At 33.3% G+C, this 19,930-nt stretch overlaps 3 protein-coding genes across 4 annotated transcripts in view; 1 reads left to right on the top strand and 2 right to left on the bottom strand.

Annotated features, from left to right (window-relative positions):
* Positions 1-280: 280 nt before the first annotated feature.
* Positions 281-3,740, bottom strand: Mccc1 (Methylcrotonoyl-CoA carboxylase 1). Its single transcript, XM_065499012.1, has 4 exons — positions 3,607-3,740; positions 2,635-3,409; positions 1,356-1,865; positions 281-1,290 (listed from the first exon to the last, which is right to left on the bottom strand). The coding sequence occupies exons 1-4, from the start codon at positions 3,633-3,635 to the stop codon at positions 493-495; spliced, it is 2,112 nt and encodes a 703-aa protein (XP_065355084.1). The 5' UTR covers positions 3,636-3,740; the 3' UTR covers positions 281-492.
* Positions 3,741-5,552: 1,812 nt separating this feature from the next.
* On the bottom strand, positions 5,553-6,649 carry LOC135963985 (SREBP regulating gene protein). The gene is made up of 2 exons (XM_065516019.1): positions 6,430-6,649; positions 5,553-6,367 (listed from the first exon to the last, which is right to left on the bottom strand). The coding sequence occupies exons 1-2, from the start codon at positions 6,529-6,531 to the stop codon at positions 5,816-5,818; spliced, it is 654 nt and encodes a 217-aa protein (XP_065372091.1). The 5' UTR covers positions 6,532-6,649; the 3' UTR covers positions 5,553-5,815.
* A 3,033-nt stretch (positions 6,650-9,682) lies between these two features.
* mtg (mind the gap) overlaps positions 9,683-19,930 on the top strand; it is a 52,668-nt gene continuing 42,420 nt past the window's right edge. The window contains exons 1-2 of one of the 2 annotated variants that reach the window (XM_065516020.1): positions 9,683-9,752; positions 11,401-11,694. In XM_065516020.1, the coding sequence (XP_065372092.1) occupies positions 11,652-11,694 (43 nt within the window). In that variant the 5' untranslated portion in view covers positions 9,683-9,752; positions 11,401-11,651. Of the gene's footprint in view, positions 9,753-11,262; positions 11,695-19,930 lie in introns of those variants that run through there. The other variant, XM_065516021.1, reaches the window with a different exon arrangement.

Here is a 19,930-nt window from a genome sequence, read left to right on the forward strand (position 1 = left end):
TCTTAATCCGGCCGGCCCATAATCTTTTTGTAAAATTAGTTAAAATTTCGTTTTTGTCAAAATAGATTAATATATCAGCAATTTCTGAAGCGATTTTAAATAGATTAACAGACTCATCAATATATAGCTACGTACGATATCTGATAGTTTCTAATTTTGTGAAGATATGAGGACTTAAATAAAGATGGTAGCTTCTTGTTTATATCTTGAACAGGTATGACAAATTGTTATGTTTTTCTTATCAATAACCCTTAGCTCCCGAAAAGAAACACTCTGCAACTGAATTATTTGTACTTGATATGGATAAATTTTATTCTTTTAACAAATTAGTATTAACAGTTTAGCTTTAAGCCTTAATTATATATATAATAAATGCAATATTTCCCATTATAACTATACAAAATAATGTTTCCAAAGAAAACAAAAAATAAATGCAACATTTTCTTCTGGTACTAAGTAGTTCTTCACACTCTAAACATCAGCAGCAACAACTTAGTTGTCTGCCTTTTCAGCTTCCTCCTCCTCTTCAAAAGTAATAACTGCAGAACCCTTGGCCACATTTGAGCCCACGGTACCGCCAATTGATTTGATCACAGCATCCTTGGGAGCCTTCAAAATATGTTCCATTTTCATGGCAATTAAAACAGCCAAACTGTCGCCCTTCTTAACCTGATCGCCAGGTTTAACTAAAACCTTTTCCAAAACACCAGGCATGGGAGCAATTACCTTTGAGCCAGCACTGCCCATTTGATCGGCAGCAGCATTCAGGAATTTTGGTTGTACCAATTCAAAAGTCTGTTTGCCATTTTCTAGGAAAATCGTAATTTCCGATTCATCAATGTGGGCATTGTAGGTGGAAATATTGTTGGCAATGTTGGATCTAATTTTCAAACGTTCACCATCCATAATGCGATCGGCTTTAACCTCGCACCAGTTACCATTATCGATTTTGATTTGTATATTCGAGTCATTGCCGTATTTCAAAGAAACATTGTATAGTTTATCGTTGGCCTTCAATTGATATTGTCTTACTAGGTCATAGTTCAAGCGCAAATTAGGGGAGGCGGTAAAGGGATCGCTTTTGTTAATGCTGTTGATTTGGGAAGCTTGGAATTCATTGAAAACTAAGGATAAGGCTGCCTTGCATAAATCATCATCATGGACTTCCAAAGCCGGGAATAAGGTGTCGAAATGTTGATCAATAAAACCGGTGTGCACATTAGCAGCTTGGAATTCAGGATGGCTGGCCAAGTCAATAAGGAAATTGATATTGGTTTCCAAACCAGTAATCTATAAGGAACGATAATTATTAATTTTATAGAAAAATAAATATTTAAGTTAAAAAAAAAACTTACATGATATTCACTTAAACGAGCTATTAAACTGTTTAGAGCCTGAGTTCTGTTCTCACCCCATACTACCAATTTAGCAATCATGGGATCATAATGCACCGACACCTCATCTCCCTCCCTAACACCAGTTTCTACACGCACAAATCCCTCACTGGGTTGAGGTGTGGCCAAATAACGTAGAGGACCGGCACCAGGCAAGAAACCTCCCCGGGGATTTTCAGCATAAATACGTGCCTCAAAAGCATGACCCTTGCGTATAATTTGTTCTTGTGTTAGGGGCAATGGCTCGCCGGCGGCAATACGTATCTGCCATTCGACCAAATCGGTGCCAGTGATCATTTCCGAAATGGGATGCTCTACTTGCAAACGAGTATTCATTTCCATGAAATGGAAACTAAGATCCTCTTTGTCCATAATGAATTCAACGGTACCAGCTCCCACATAGCCGACAGCCTTGGCGGCACGTACAGCAGCTTCGCCCAGCTCGCGTCTTAGTTCTTCAGATAAACCGGGCTGAAATAATGGGGGGAAAAAGAGTAAAATTATCAATAAAGCAATTTTAAAAAAACGAATAATTCACAATTATGATTTTTATAGATTTTTTTGATAAGTTTTTACAGAAATGAGTGATTTTTTGTAAAATTTCATTCAATCTATTTTTTTTCAAAATTTAAAATTTTGTCTAAAATTTTATTGAAAATTTTCAGTTTTTGGAAGTTTTTTTGATGTTTTTTTTATAAAGTTACGATCGTATCAATTTTTCCATGCCTGGAAAAGACCTAATATCACAAAGTATACAGAGGCGACACGGCAAAAAATATATTTGTCCCTTTCGCTCGAAACAATTTCAACTGGTTTGGTTTTGTGCTTATTTATATAGTTGTTTGTTTTAACGCACTGTCTGTATTAAACCGCAAATTTGTTTTTTCTTTCTATCGAAACAATTTCAAAAAAAACTGATTTTAGTGTTTTTGAACTGTCAAATTTGACGCCTCTGTATACTTTGTGCTAATATTAAAAGCAAAGATTATTACAGATATGCAACAAATGACAGTTGTCAAAAAAGTATGTATTCAGTAATTGTAGAGAGAAAAAATACAATTTTCAATTGGAAACGAGTGTGAAATATATTTGTCTCTCTTTTCAAACCACAACCATTTTCATATTTTCTTTTGTTATTTTTCTATTGACATATTTCTGAAACCAGCTGATTCATATCTGTATAATTCGTGATTAAAATTAAGAAAAAAGAACCTGTCACTAGTGTGACACTTCTACTTACTGCTGGCGCCTCCTCAATAATCTTCTGATGACGTCTCTGCACTGAACAATCTCTTTCCCACAAATAAACCGCATCACCGTACTGATCAGCAAATACTTGTACCTCCACGTGACGTGGTGATCTAACATAACGTTCCAACAACACAGAACTATCACCAAACGACTTTTGCGATTCATTACGAGCCGAATTTAAAGCGGTCATAAAATCCTCAGCCGTATCAGCAACACGCATACCCTTACCACCGCCACCTCTTACAGCCTTAATCATCAAGGGAAAACCGATCTTTTTCGCTTCGGCCTGTAAACGATCATCCGATTGATCTTCACCATGATAGCCATTGATAATGGGCACACCAGCGGCATCCATAATATGTTTACTAGTACTCTTAATGCCCATATCACGGATGGCCGAACTGGGTGGACCCATAAACACTACTCCCTCCTTTTGACACAGCTCGGCGAATTCCACCGATTCGGAAAGGAAACCATAACCGGGATGAATAGCTTGACAGCCAGATTTCTTGGCAATTTCTATAATACGATCAGCCCTTAAGTAGGAAGAAGCTGTGGCAGCCTCACCCACACGATAGGCCTCATCGGCATATTGGGTGTGCAAAGATTTCTCATCGGGATCGGAGTAAACAGCAACAGTGCGTACACCCAATTTGCGGGCAGTTTTAATGACACGACAGGCAATTTCACCACGATTTGCTATTAAAATCTTATTGATGGGCCGTACCACGGGAGCAGTTTTAGTTGCGTGTGTAGCATAAGATCTGTAATAATTAGATTTTTTTTTTCAATTTCATTTAAAGCAGGTAATTTTTGTTGTTGTTAATGTTTATAATTTTTGAGTTTATGTAACAAACATGTATAAAGTCTCTTTTTGGAGATTTCTTTTATATTTTGTTTGTTTCCCCTGGTTTTATTGAGCATAAGTTAATGGTTTTATAGTGTAATTGCTTGGCCTCACCTTATATTTCGTAATAATAGTGACAACATTTTAATAAACACTTAATTCTAAACAAATTCTAAAATTGAAATAAAAAAAATTATAATTCTTTGATTGCACACCTGCGAAACTTGCACACACACACACTGAATATATTTTTTTGTCTGCTGCTGTTCTTATCATTTTGAGACTTGGTTGTATTAATTAGTATTTATTTTAGTGCTTAAGAATACAACCCTAATGATCGTGTGATTAGAAGAATATGCATACATTTTAGGCAGTATTTCTGTTTGGGTAAATTACGTTATTTTTAGAGTTATTAAAAGTTATTTTTCAGTGATATGTTTAAATTAAAAATTGTTTATTTATTCTGTTTTTTCTTTGGAAAACTTTTAAGATTTCTTTAATATTTATTTTTTAATTAAGAGAATTTTCTTAAATTTTGTGAAATTGAAAAAAATGTTTAACATTATTTACAAAATGTTTATATTACAACAACAGTTGGCATAAACATGTTTTTCTTTGAAAATATTTTATGTTTTTTATAATAAAATAGAATTCTTTAAAAAATCACTGAATAAAACATTTAATAACAAATTTTAAGTTCAAAGTATTTTTGGACTTTAAGATTTGGCAAGCTATTAAAGCTAAATGCCAGGCTATTAAACAATTAGCGTGTCTCGACTTATACCTTCGTATAAGAAGCAGGTACTATGAAATTTTGATATCGAGTTTTTAAATAATGGTGCTTCACCTGGTTACTCTTTACTATTGAGTTTTATATGGTGCTCCACCAGATTTTCCATAAAAAATAAGTTTTTATTGGTCCTCCACCTGAATTTTTTCAATTGAGTTTTAATGGGTCTCCTCCAATGAGCTTTGAATGGTCCCTCTTCACAAAATACGTATGTATATCAACTGTGTCTTCTCATAACCTCAAATCAAGGTTATAACAAAACGAACACATAAACGACAAGCTGTGAAAACAGTTATGCGAAGTATAAAATCAATACCAATGCAAAATTAGACTCAGAACTCTCGGCCTGTCCGTCCTTAAGATATAATGACGATTGTTCTTCAACTCAGATTTGTTCTACGACAGTTTTAAGTATTTACCGTTAGTTTGAGCAGTTTCCCCGTTCATCCCTTTCTCAACACTGTTTCCTATTGCTTACTTCACACTCGGTTTGTTTGTAAACAAAAACTTTAGCGCCTCAGGATTAAAAAGTATATTTTTATTGTGTTTATTAAGCTGTCAATAAAAAGTGTTTAATTTGTTTGTGTTTTAAACAATTTCAATTAAAAACTTGGTCATAATTAATTATTAATCTTTATTGTGGCAAAACAGATAAGATAATTTCAAATTAATTAATTTGTTTTAAAACACCAATTCAAACCAAGTGGAAAAATTATTTAACTTTTCCAATTGGAACAAGTAATTTATCTAAGGTAAATAGTTTTTTAGTTTTAAATTTTATTATTTTGTTTGAAAAAAGCGTTTATGATGGAAGAATCGTTTTTGGGAAATTAGAGAATGATTCAGAAAAGTGATTTTCATAAACAAATTTTAAAATTCTTTATCGACCTTGTTTGTTAATTCATAGATAAGTACACATAGGCATAGAGAAACATAGAGCGAGTACGAGTGTGGTTTTTGTTGTCACAGTTTTTTTTTTACTAATACATTCTCACCACTTAGGTTTCTGACAACTGAGTTAGGTCTTTGACAGGAGAGTTTCAGCTCTAAGTGTATTTCTCTATGCACATAGATCAGAAACTCTCCTGTCAAAGACCTAACTCAGTTGTCTATAACCTAAGTGAAAAACTATGTGACAACAAAACCAACACTCGTAGGTATGTAAGATTATTTTGAGAATTAAATTATAACACAACTCTGCGTATATTCAAATTCCGAAGATATTAACCGATTCTTTCGATTTTCCCCAATACGAAAACACAACAATTCTTTTTTGTATTTTTTTTTTAATTTTATTGTTCACATACAAAAATATATACCTAATAGTATTCTTTTATATCAACTTAACCAATAACTACAAGTTATTTTACACTATAGAGAGTTCCACTTACACATTTAAATGAAATTTACCTAAACTAACATGACCTAACCTAAAAAATTAAATTAAAAAAATTAAAAACTTTAAATCATACGAGTATAAAGGCAATTATTGACAGTTGACAGACAGTAATTATAAGTTAATCTCATCGCGTGCTATGAACCCGTGCCCGACACTTCGATTTGTGATTCATGTGCCTGGGTGGGACCATAGCAGAAACGATGCTGCGCATCTCTGTAGCGATTTTCATGTTCAACGGAATGTGAATTAGTGCGGCACTTGACTAAACACAATTCAAATTGATCGTTCACCTGGGCGTACAACATTGCCTGGCGGCCCTTTATCACCTCTATTGCTAGCTCCAGTATGGGTCTCTTATCCGGGTGCAGACAACACGACACACAGTATTCGTAGATGCCGCAGCAATGTGTGTTATTATCACAGGTCTCACAGGTGTAATATTTTGTGGTTGGTTTCTGTAGGTTGCAGCAACCATTGCGCAGTATGTGTTCAGCGTTGCAAACGAATCCCCGATCATCGGTTAACAGATATTTACCTTGTATGGTATTCTGACATAAAATGTGCGGCGGATTTGTACGATAGTGTGGCTCATCCGGTAGAACATGTTCGTTTAAAGTGCGCCATATTAAGGGTTTTGTACGTTCCACAGTGAAATCATTAGATTCTAGCAGATGCAAATTTGGACGCTTAAAATTGTAAAAAAAAATGAATTTAAGTTGGGATACACCTTTATATTTTTTTAACTGACCTTATGGAATACTTTAGTTACTGTATACACCAGTAATACTATCGCTAGTACAATATAAATGAGTCGTCTCTTTAGCAGGCGTGTTAACGCCGCTGGCCACATTGTTTGCCTTCTCCTATATTTATGATATAGACTTCATGTACAATGAGGGCCATTTAATTGAGACAAATTTTAATTTAAAAACCAATTCATTAAATAAAAACTCTCGTTTGAAAGGGGACAAAAAGAATTATCGAGTCAGTTTCCCAGAATTAAAAAAAACACTAAAAATGAAAACAAAAAACAGCTGTTGTTTATCAATACATTCCACAGTCGAACGCAGTTGTAAAAAATAGTAGTATTTGCATTCAGTACATTTTACGATTTATTAGTACACTTAAAAAATATTTATATAAGGCAAAGCTACCGTTATAACCAAATACCCTTTCGGGTATTACCGTTACCGAAATAAACACAATTACCGATACCGCTAAAATATCGTTACTGAAATAATTAAAAATTTTGTTTCTAAAAACCGTTGCCTTTATTCTACAACAAATTTTTATATATGGAACATAGATTTTGATTAAAATTCCTTATTCAACTTATTTTTAATATTTCTAAATTTTATTTATAATTTATATTGACCCTTTACCGTTATCATTAAAATACGGATACCAAAACAACGGTATTTAATACCGTTGCCGTTTAAATCATAGTCCCGCAAATAGCGGCATTAAATTTGTGTGCATGAATGAGTAAATAATCAAATATCCGCAACAACATCAAGCAACTGATTGAAATATTTGTATCTTTACTCTCTATTGTGTACGGGTTGTGTACGCGTAAATTGGCGAAAATCTTCGTACTCTGGAGAATACTAGCGAGGAACTATGGTTTAAATACATATAAAAATTCATTCCTAGGGGTTGTTGACGTCAGTAACAACCGTATAATAATTATTATTGGTTCGTGTCGGAATTAAGATAAATCCTGGACCATGTTTCTGCATAGAACCGGTTGCATCACACGACCGCGCAATTAATATGAAACTCTTGTTTGGGTTGGTGTCATCTGAGGAAATGCTTACGACTTAACCGTGAAACGGGGTGGTGGAAGAGTTTTGTCCGCCAATGTTGTCAGCGTCTACGATGTTTATCGGAGATATCAACATCCCTACCGCAATCAGAACCTGGGCTGGTATCCATATTGCAGTTTAATTTCAATGGGCTCCAATTCAACTGCAAAGTCGACATTCCGTCAGTAGCCAGCTGCCCAATAGAATACCAACGCTCTAGCTCAACAAATATCGTCCCTGAACGCAGTAATTCCTTCGAGCAAAATAAAGCTTCAGAGAAAGATCTTCCAAAACCCTCTGTAAAAATAGCAGCACTCGTAGAAGATCGTGATGACATCCCAAGGATCGTCCGGCTAAATCCCGATATATATTTTCTTTTTAACCAAAACTAAAGAATTTTACAATGACACCATTGTTGCGGAAAGACTGCAGTTACTAATTACCTACAGCCATTGGATCATGACCACAAAAATAGGATCCGTTCCCATGGAAGATTCAAGGTTGACCGATTTACATATGAATACGGTAGAAGCAATAAAATGCCCATTAATAAAAGCGGAAAAATGGTTAGATCATTTGAAGTACTGCAACTTGAGTTCAGGAGTTGTCAAGTTGTGGTCCAGAGTTCGGTCTCTCACTAACCCGACGAAGAAGGTCGAATGGTCACGACTAGGTTTGTAGATACCACCCTATCAGATCCATTCTTGATTTTCATTGAGCACCCTGAGAGAGACAACGCTAAACTTAAACTTCACAACATTTCAGTCTCGGTCATTCCACAGCCTAACACGCCAACTGTAGTAGCTGAGGCCATTAAAACATGTTAAAACACGTTAGAAGTTGAGTACCATCCCAACTTTAACATCACACAGTTGAAGTCTCTCCTAAGCCATGTCGGGACATGGAACATGGACTAACAAACAGTGCCGTCTCCTGCCAAACACTACTTCACTGCGATCGGTGGATTAAGTCCTTAAACCCCTGAATAATTAGTACAATTCCTTAGCATTAACCTTAAATCAGATCCTTCGATTTATACTTATTCAGAGTTTGTCCTTATATTCGGTTTCGGATTAAGCCAAAGTAAAATATCTTATAGACAAGAAACATCCCGAAAATCTGTTGCATAAAAAACACATTTCTGTTCAAGATGAAGATTCAAAATGGAATTGAGAAAAAGTCAAACATAAAGGGGGTGCTGTAGGGAATCTAAAAAATGTTCTAAAATAGGTTCTACAGTTCCTTGGGGATAGGCCGATTATTGGGGTTGGATCGGTTTCGTCCTGAACACGACGGTTACGTACTGAATATACGAAATGTTCACGATGCCTTTCATTGTGACGGTCAAAAGAGAAGATTACATGCGTGATCGACCTTCACAGAATTTGTTCTGAAGCGAACGAACATTTGGGATACGATTGTAAAAAAATGACAGTTGTGTATCAGCGATTACAGTTCTACTGTACGTATGATGAATAAAATGTTTTAAAATGATCTTTTCTCACTGTAAAAATCCCTAATCCTTTGTAGTGCTTAGTTATTAATTAAATTTAATAACTGTTTGTTGGTATAAAAACCATGGCTTAGAATACATTTCAAGTACAATAATCTATGTCCACTACATAAGACAAGTTTAAGCCAAACAATTAAGCTTCTGTTTTGTCTATTTTATTTCATGCAGACTATTTAATATATTCTTTGTTTTCCAAAGACAATGCACATGCTGATAAAGCTTTGTTTTTGCTCACTAAAACACACACCTTTGGACGAGAATTTAAATATTGTGTTTAAGCCAAGAGCTTTGATTAACTAAATCATTTGTTGTAGTTAAATGAGGCCGCCTTGAAAACGAAGACAATATTTTTGAATTAAATCTTTGCTATACATAGATATGCATACGAAAAACCCAAAAAGAAACGAACACCTTTCCATTTGTTGGGGCTTTTTGAAACGATCGCAAGAGATCGAATTGGGAGAGCGATATGAGTTAATTTTGAGCTAACTGAATGAATGTGATGGCTAAAAGGTGGTGGCGCAAGCGTAAAAACACACGCAATTTGTTTAATAGTTTGTGGTGGTTGACTGGCTGGCTACGAAATGTTTGACTTAATCAAAGAGTTTTTAGTTTACAAGCAAACGTTAAAGAATCTACTTGGTTTAATAATCTTATTTTTTTAAAGCGGTTAAACGTTTTTTTTTGTGCGCAGAGTTTAAACGTAAATACGGCTTAAAAACTCGTTGAAAATAGAAGTTAAAGAGAGAGAGGGTAAAATATAAATAAAATGTGGTTTACAAAATATAAACGATATGTTATTAATGATTTTAAAACAAAAAAAATAGTAGTGTAAACTATGGAAAATAAATAAATAAATTTGAAAACAAAATCAAAAAAAAAAACAAATCAAACTGCATTTGGAGTAACCTTCGAATTTAAGCTAACAGCCATAAAAATTATAACAAATATTATGAAAATATGTTTTAAATTAAATAAATATCCAAAAAAAATGTCGGGTATAAAAATAAATTATAAAATAAAAAATATTTCCAAAAAAAAAAAGAAAAAGTTTTATTAAAAAGTGAAATTATTTACTGCTTTATTTACTTTGAAAACTTACAGTAAATGATGCTAATTAAAAGAAAAAGTGATTTAAATTTCTTTTACAAATATTTGGAAAAAAATATATCTAAGAAATGTTATTATACATAACACATTTTAATATAAATTATGAAATGTATAATTATTTTAACAACTAAATAATAACAATCCGTTGTTAATAAAAAAAAAAACATAAAAAAAACTCACCTGTAACGCATGAATTAATCATCATCAACACATTATTGCTGTTAGTTTTTGTGTTGTTAACAAACTATCGTCTTCTTCACAGTGTATGCGATACAAACATAGCTGCCAGATTTTAGTTTTTTTTTCGATTTAAGAAGATTTTTTAATTTTATATTAACAAAGTGCCGGTTTGACTCTTTGTACAATACTTTGAAATTTTGCAAATATATTTTTTGGATTTTTAGTTCCCTAAATATAAGCGAAAATAGGTTTCACATTGGAGACAAGCTCAACTCCAGAGTTGTTCCATAACTGAGTTCTTTAAAATATATTTAAATATAAATTTAGCTTAAACCTTTAGAACTTGCATTTAAATGATCTTAATCTCAAATTCTAGATCCAAATTTATTAAATTCTGAACTTAAACTTAATAATTAACATATAAATATCAAACAAACTTAGTAGTTGCTTTAAATTCATAAATAATTTACTTTAAACCATTTAATTCTTATGGTCTACCTCTTTTTAAAACGGAAATAACAATAATTAACTTTATTACCGTTATATTTCAACATGTTGTAAACAAAAACCATCTGGCAGCGCTAAATACAACCATGTCATACCTCAATAACACAACAACAACAACGAAAACAAACAAAACGAAAATGTACCGTAAAAACGAATCATTGATATGTATTTGTTGTTGCTGTTGCCATTATTATGTCCACTTTTACTTTAACGGAAAAAACAGCAACAACAACCACAGCAAAAAGTACTAAAATGAAAACAACAAAAACAAAATGGTAAAGAGAGAGTGATATGATGTTTATTTTTTGTTATTTTTTTTTTCCTTACACCGGTTCTGGTTTGATTTTTTCGATTTGTTTTTGTTGTTAAAACCATTAAGCATTAATACAGCCCCGTGTTGTTGTTAAAAATTTACATATTGATGATTTTGTAAAGCAAACTTTAAAAAAATAAAATTCCCAACACGCGTGTTTTTGTTTTGTAAAATGATATTATGCCAGTGTTTTAAACTAGAAATACTATGTATTAAATAATATCAAGATTTTTATCTATTATTACCATATTTGTTGTTGTTTTTCTTCTTTTTTTTCCTTCTCTCAACTAGAAAATAAATTTCGCTTTCATTTAACAAAGTTTTTTTTAATGTGATTCATGTTAAATCAACTGAATTTCCAACAAATTGGCACACGTATATAACTGTAGCTTGAAAAGTGTATCGAATTAACACAAAAAAAAGTACAAAAACTAAAAAAAAAAAAAAACAAACAATATTTAATTTAAACGTTTAAAATTTGTGCAGAATATTAACAGAAAAACCTACCAAAAATCAACAACTGTAATAAGCAATAAACCAATATGAATTTCATTGTGATTGGCATGTTAATAATGCAGGCTGCAAGTAAGTAATATTTTTTATAGCACATACTCTTTTTGAATTTTATTATTTACTGGGTTTTTACCATTTTTTTTTGTAATTTGTATATTAAAAAAAATAAGCTGTAAATAAGCTTTATTTTTCTTTTGTTTTTTTTTTAATATTTTTCCACACTTGTAAATACATTGCAATAATATTTAGTTAAGAGAGTTATCAATATGGAGGAATGTTAAAAAACATCCTTATTATTCTCTCTTTTGCTCTCTGATAATGAAGAAAAGAACAGTTATTTGTAAATACTTTACCCAGCAAAAAATATCTAGGGAATTATTGGGAAACTCTTAGTTTATTTTTTACTTATTTCACAAATATTTTCGCTCTATTGTTCAACAAATTTACATCGAACGTAAATTTACAAATTTAGTGAAAGTTATCAAGTTAATCAGCCGTTAATCAGTTTATATGTATGCAAAACGCTTATTTGCGACAAAGGAGTTGTAACTCAAATAACAGAATGTCGAGTTAAATGGCTTTGAATAATTAAAATTATTATAAATACTACTCTTTAAATCCATAACTTATATTCAAAATGCGGACATAAAACCTAATATACACAGAAAAGACAGTTTCAGACTTAGTAACCAGAGCTAAACCATGTATCTTTGAAGATTTTTCAAAATCCTACTGGGTGTATGACTTAAAAACTAGGAATTTTTGAAATTTTTAGCTTTTATTTTGAATTGGCCATTGTTAGCTATGACATTTTCCCAGCTTTCTGGCAACATATGGATGCCAAGCCAAAAGACGAATCAAGCCAAATTCGGGTACTCTGTTCTGAAGTGAAGCGTATCCCAGAAAGAGCCTTATGCATCGATCGAAACAAATAGTAGTGGGACTGGGCATAGTCTGGATTATAAAGCGGATGAGACAAAACTTCCCAACCACTTCTTTCTAAATAGCTTTTAACAGGTATTGGAACATGTGGCCGATTGTTGTCATGATGGAATATTACGGTTTCATTTCTGGCCGCATATTTTGAGCGTTTCTCGGCCAATGCTGGCTTCAAAGGAATCAGCTGCGTTCGGTATTGGTTCCCTGTGATGGTCTGGCCAGATTTCAGAATCTCATAATAGATAGGACCCTTTTGCTCCCACCAAATACTGATCATTACCTTAGCGCCATGGATATTTGGCTTTGGTGTCGATTCGGCTGGTTGGCCGGACTTCACATACGATCTCTTATTCTTCGGGTTATCGTAATGAATCCATTTTTCATCGAAAGTAATGATACGGTTTTCTTTTATAGCCTTCAAGTATAATTTCGGACATGCAAAATCGTCTTTCAAGGTCTTTCCTCTTCGTATGTTATCCAATTTCCCTGCTTTTGGATGAATCCTGCTGCTCGCAAACATTTTGAAATTGTTGCTTGAGTAGATTCCAATAATTTTGCAAGCTCTTGTAGGGTTTTACAACAATCTTCATGGAGTAATGCCTCCAATTCTTGCCCTTAAACTGTTTTGGATGGCCTGGGCGATCTTTGTCTTACGTGTCAAAATCACAAACCATCTCTCGTTGAAACCGATTGAAAACATTCACCATAAGCTTTGGTGAGCAATCGGTGTGCTTCAAAAGCACTTCTTTTTTCAAATTAAAGAAGTAAAGCGAAACTTCCAGCATATGATGCTTTGTTGGTACAAAATTCGTCATTTTCGAAGCAAAAAAACTTTGTTGTTTACACTATAATGTTCCACAACTAAGTGAGAATAAATGACAGATATGTATCCTTCAAGTATGGAGGTCTAGTTGTACCGGCCATGCGTCTATTTTGGGAAGTATATCTTATCTCCCTGTTAACATTGACTATTGCACTCCCTTACCCTTTATTGACAGACGCTTTTCTGTATCGATGGTGGGCGAGTCTCCTTCTCCTAGGGACACGTATGTCATATATACAGATGGCTCCAAGTCTGCGGCTGGGGTGGGTGGTGGCATTTGTATTCCCCATTTTCAGAAGAGGGTGTACTTCAGGCTACAGGATCAATGTAGTGTAATTCAAACTGAGATCTCAGCGATGAAGTACTATAGGCTATTTGGAGTGAATATCCGAATTGATGAGATCGATTATTTGGTCGGTTCACCGCTATCTTGCTGTAAGTCAATCATACAGCGTAAATTATTTGAGTCTGCTTAGACCAAACTGCTCGATATCGAGACACACTTAGCCAGTTTTTGATCATCACAGGTCAATATCCCTTACGGGGCTACCACGGACTAGGTTACGAGCTCTGATATCAGTGCTTACGGGCTTACGGGTCACTGCTTGATTGGTGCGCATGCTAGGAGGCTAAATACTCCATACAATGACTTCTGTAGGAGTTGCCATGATGAAGACGAGGATGAGACGGTTGAACATCTCCTCTGTCTCTGCCCTGCTCTATGAGGGGTAAGGACTGCGACAATAGGTAGTCCATTTCTGCACGGCCTAGCGGATCTATCTACTCTGGATATCAGGAAGATGGATTCGTTCATTCGTGCGTTAGGTTGGTTCGGCATTGAACCTAGTTCTGACATGTGAAGGACCTCTTGAGGTCCTGAGAATGATCCCCTAGGGTATCACAAAGGGACCAATTCATGGACCCAAGTGAGCTGGTTGATACCACCTGCCTTTTTAACCTAACCTATCCTTCAAACAGTTACTAAACAAAAATCGAGTTCAAAAGATACGCCATCTATTGTAAATCTATCATTTTTAAGTCATATACCCAATACAAAATCAGGAATGGACTATTAAAGCCTGAGATTTCCAAATTGAATCGATTTCGTCGTTCATTAACAGCATGAATTCTGTGCAGGTCATCTTAAATCGAATATTGTGACAATGCAATGATGTTTTAAGGGAAGTTATATTTATAAGATCTTTATCATGCCTCTTTTTTTGAAATTAATGCTTGCATAAATTTGAATTTGCGTGGAAATTTTAGTTAAACCACTTAACGATTTATTGGGGTTTTGATACCACATAATTTGACCATCTATAATGTCGAATATTCCAAATAAATGGTTCAACGGTTCCTAATGCTTCAAACAACTGGATTTTAAAATACAAGGTGGCGCAAAAGTAATCCTATCAGAAAATGCTATTGGCCCCTAATGTCAGTTCTGTTTTGACATTTGTGTAGTAAACACATGCGAAATACACGTTAATAAACAATGTTACGCTACACTGCTCCAGAACACGGAATATTGCTGACTATTTATTTGACCAATAATCGGTCGTTGACTTTTCATCAAAAATAATCATGAGTAATGAGGCCCACGAAGAGCCATTACACCCGGAGGAGTCATCGGACCTTTTTTCTTCGAAGACGTCGCGGGCCAAACGGATACTGTGAATGGTGGGCGCTACAGAGCAATGATCAACGAGTTCTTTTTGCCGCAACTTGATGAATTGGGATTGGAAAACATGTGGTTCCAACAGGACGGTGCAACGGCACACACTGCACGTGCCACAACCGATATGCTGAAGGATGCATTTCCCGGGCGCCTAATCTCCCGTTTTGGCGAATTGCACTGGCCAGCAAGATCGTCTGATTTGACCGCTCCAGAGTTCTTTTTGTGGGGCTTTTTGAAGTCGCGGGTTTATGTCATCAAGCCTCAGACTCTTGCAGCTCTTAAAGACAATATCCGTCAAGAATGTGAGGACCTATCGCCGGAAGTTTTGGCCAAAGTGATGGAAAATGCCATAAAAAGGGCTCAAATGACAATCAACTGTGGCGGCGGCCATTTACATGACATCATATTCTCGACTTGATGTAAAAAAAATTAAAAGACCAAATAAAAATAATCCACAAGAAGAATCAAAGTTTTTCATTTTTTTTTTTTTTTAATTACAGCCAAAAAAAAATCGGAATTTTACTTTTGCATTTACAACAGCACAAATTTGCTGTAGGTCATCCAAAATCGGAACTTTAGATAGAAAACATCGACGTTGTGCAGAAAATTCGACAGCTGTGGCATTCACAATATGACCGCTATCAATTGTCAAAACTTGAGAAGTCCCTATTGGAAGTCCCTTTTGGAAAACCTTGATTTCGAAATTACTGCAACTATTTTTAATATTTAGAAATTTCCATATCTTCATTTGCTGGGATGTTGAGGGGAATGTGTCATACATGTTAACTTCATTTACACTTAGTGTCAAAAACATATGTTTTTTATTTACCTCTTATTTAATGCCAAATATGTAAGTATTAAAACATGTTATTACAGCTGACTTGTGACATTGCAAATCTTCTTTTTAATAGTTTTAAACACACAAAAATAATCAGTAAGAAACAAGTTCTTTTATCTTTCAAAATCCTGTCATCATTTCTCTGCTTTACCACCTAAATACTTACTATGAATGCAAGCAACTACTCACTTTTTCATTCATATTATCTAATTCTTAAAGATTTTAGATGGAAATAAAATACCAAAACCAGTCTCTTCTTTTGAGGCATGCATGGTTGGTTGGTGCCTTCTGTGGAAAATTGTGTAATATGTATGTATAGTTAGTAACTAGATTTTGTTTTAAACTAGTATGCCAAACAAATGATTGGTTTAGAATGATTTAAGTACACAATACTTAAATTTTCATTAAGTTGAGTTGGTAGTGAGTGACACAAGTTTAATTTTACGCCTCTATAAACAATAATTTCTTTTAAATCGGGCAATTATTTAAAAATTAGTTTTGTTAAATTTGAAAACAAAACAAATCTATTGTGTTTTTATCTTATATGATTTTTACAAAATTATTTTTATTATTATTATATTGAAATGTAATTGTTATAGCGTTTTGGGGGTTTATGTTAGAGCTTTGCTCAATACTAAATGTTGAAAAACGGCTTGTTTTGATTTATTTTGTGTGTGAGGTCTAAATAAAGTTTAAATTAGTTGGGTAATTTAATATTGCTTGGTTTTTTTTGTTTGTGTATAAGCTTAAAGTTTAAACAGAAACCATTTGAAATGTTGCCAAACATAAAAAATTGCCAAAACTCATTATTAACCGAGTCATAGTTGGCTGTTAGTTTTACATATTGTGTTTAACCGGAAGTAAAATATTAATTTAAAAAGAAAATTCTTAATTTTATTAATATTCGTATATTTCTAGCTTAGGAACATTGTGATAGGAAACTTGTTAAAAGTCCCTGTTAACTTCACACTTAAACATTTGACATTTAACTACCCAGCAGTTAAGCAAGTAGTCAAAATGTATCCCTTATTGCGTCCATAAAAGTTGTGATGTGTAGACCGCAATTGCTGTGCTGACTGCTTAAGCAATTATTGCTAAGCAATAAGCTGTTAGTTCAATTTCTGTCAGTTTCTTCTTTCGGTGTAATTAATGCATAAACATTTAATACAAGTACCATTAGAATAAAGAAAAAGTACCAAAAAGTCTCCCCTTAGAATTCTCACTCACATATTTTTATGTCCATTATTACAGAAAATTCAAAAAGTACCATTAGAATATAGAAAACTTACCAAAAAGCAGCCACTTGTAGATTCCCACTTACTCGGGTCCTTTATTTCATGTTTCTAAGTTCATTGGTGAATAAATTACTAAAAGTACCATTCGAATAAAGAAATTGTACCAAAAAGTACCATATACATATGCTTAATTTCATGTTTCTAAGTCCATTGTTATAGAAATTTCAAAAAAGTACCATTAGATTAAAGAAAAAGTATCATGAAGTATCCCCTTGAATTTTCACTCAAACATTAAAATTGCCATACGCTTAATTTCATATTTATAGGTCCATTATTATAGAAAATTCAAAAAAGTACCATTGGAATACAGAAAAAGTACCAAAAAGTAGTCACTTGTGGATTCCCACCCACTCGGGCTATGTAAGCTTTATTTCATGTTTCTAGGTTCATTGGTGAAGAAATTACAAAAAGTACCATTCGAATAAAGAAAAAGTACCAAAAGGTCTTCCCCTAGAATTCTCAATCACTTAGGAACATATATGCTTAATTTCATGTTTCTAAGTACATTGTTATAGAAAATTCAAAAAGTACCATTAGAATAATAAAAAAGTACCTATAGTTCAGTTCTCACATTTTGGTACCTAAACCACTAACTTCACTCAGATACATATCAGCTAACTTTAATGTCGATAAGTGAAATACTTTAAAATATTAAAAAAGTACCATTAGGAGAAAAGTACCAATTTCCCTTTTCCTCCATGAACACACACCCCTCAAGTTTGAAATTGAAAAATATTCCATTTTGCAAAAAAAAATTTATGCTACAGAAATGTCTCATACAATTAAAATGTGTTAATGTGTCCAAGAATAAATATGTTTAAAAAAAAGTACCAAACTGTTTACCCGGATTTGTCGTAAAATACACCTTGGCATTCGAGTTCCAAAAAACACCCTGTTAGTTAATTTTTCCATGAATCCAGGAACCAATGTTAAAAAAGTTATCAAAATTGGCTTAATAATTTGCAATAAAATGTATTTTCCTGCTTTTATCCCCTTATTGGTACCTTTTTTATCCCCATTGCGGTGGTAAAATTTTATTCAAATAAATTTCTGTATCGTAGTGGGGAGCTCATAGTAAAATAGTCCTATGTCTATGTCAAATTATAGAAAAACATATTTTATGAAAAAGTACCAAAAATAAACACAATTTTTATCCCTTAAGGGTTCGAATTTAAAAAAAGTACCAAACTTATATTTTATATTTTTTGTTAATTAAAGAATACGATTTAAATTTTGTTTCTATGTTTATTGGTTTAAAAGATACATAGGGTGCCAAAAAAGTACCAAAATACAGTTTTTATCCATTTTCTCCCCTAAAAGGTTCGAATTTCGAAAAAGTACGAAACACCTGTCAGCTTATTTTTTAAATGGAGTAACATGCAATTTTAAGTTTTTTTGTATCTTTATTAGTTTTGAAGATATAAGGTTACCGAATTTACCCTTTTTTACCCCTAAACGTTCGAATTTCCAAAAATCCCTTCTTAGTGGATCGTTTTGGGGATCAGTTAAAATTTCATGATTCTAGCTTCAGTCGTTTGGGCTGTGCGATGATGAATCAGTCAGTCAGTCATTCGAACCTTATATACCCTTCAACAAATTATACTTCAAAATAAAAATTTTAAATATTTTCATGTAAACAAAATTAATCATCCTTATTCTACTTGGCGTCGTCGACATCGTCGTCAATATTGAGTCAAAAAATGGTATATGTTACGCCGATATCGATAACAATTGGTAACTTTTGACAGCGTTTTGTACTTTAACCCAACTTATAAAAGTATAAAATTCTGTCAAAAGTTGCTATTGATTTCGGAGAAACACATACCATTTTTTGACTCAATATTGACGACGATGTCGACGACGCCAAGTAGAATAAGGGTGAATTTTTTTTCCAAAGTTGTTTTTTAATTTTTTGGAAAAAATTTTTTTTAGCATTTTTTTTTAAATTTTAAAAATTTTTAAATATTAAATTTTTTTTTTTTTTAATTTTTTTAATATTTAGCGAAAAAAAACATTTGGTGAAAAAAAATAAAAATTCGGCTTGAAAAATTTTTTTTCAGATTTTGACCCACGTCATTGCAAAGGTCTTTGAAATATCTATCAGATATCCATATAGTCTATATTAATGACTTAGTAATCCAGATATAGGTCAAAAATCGAGGTTGTCCTGGTTTTTTTCCGGAGAATTTGATGTATGAATCGTGTATGTCAGTTATTTGGGGGCTTCGAAAAGTTGATTTCAATAGAACTCCTTGCGTTGAAAATTTTATATTTGTGACGAACATTTTCTCCACCTAAAGCAATCAGCAATCGATGTGCTGTTGTTCTGTCGACGTTTACGCTTGTGCTTAGCAATAAAAATTGTTACATGTAGACCTAGGGTTATAGACAGAAATTGTTACTAATGTCTGCCAACTTGGCTGACTTCCATTTATATATTGTTACGAAATTGTACTTGAATTCAAATGTAACGATTTTAACGGCTGATTTAAAAGTAGCAGAATGCTTTCATTTATTATTGACATTGAATAAAAGCTTTCAGTTGACCATTGATCGTAAGTTGGCAACGCTGTTTGCTGCGACCGTATATTCGAATTCGAATATTCAGTTAAAGAACATTGTAGAAAGCACACCACAGATGGCGTATGTATTAGAAACCTCTAGACAGTTAAACAGAATTCTAGAGTGCAGATGGCAGTGTTATAAATAATGGCAGAGGTTGCAGTCGTTAGTCA

Source organism: Calliphora vicina, chromosome 1, assembly GCF_958450345.1.
Source record: "Calliphora vicina chromosome 1, idCalVici1.1, whole genome shotgun sequence".
NCBI lineage: Eukaryota > Metazoa > Arthropoda > Insecta > Diptera > Calliphoridae > Calliphora > Calliphora vicina.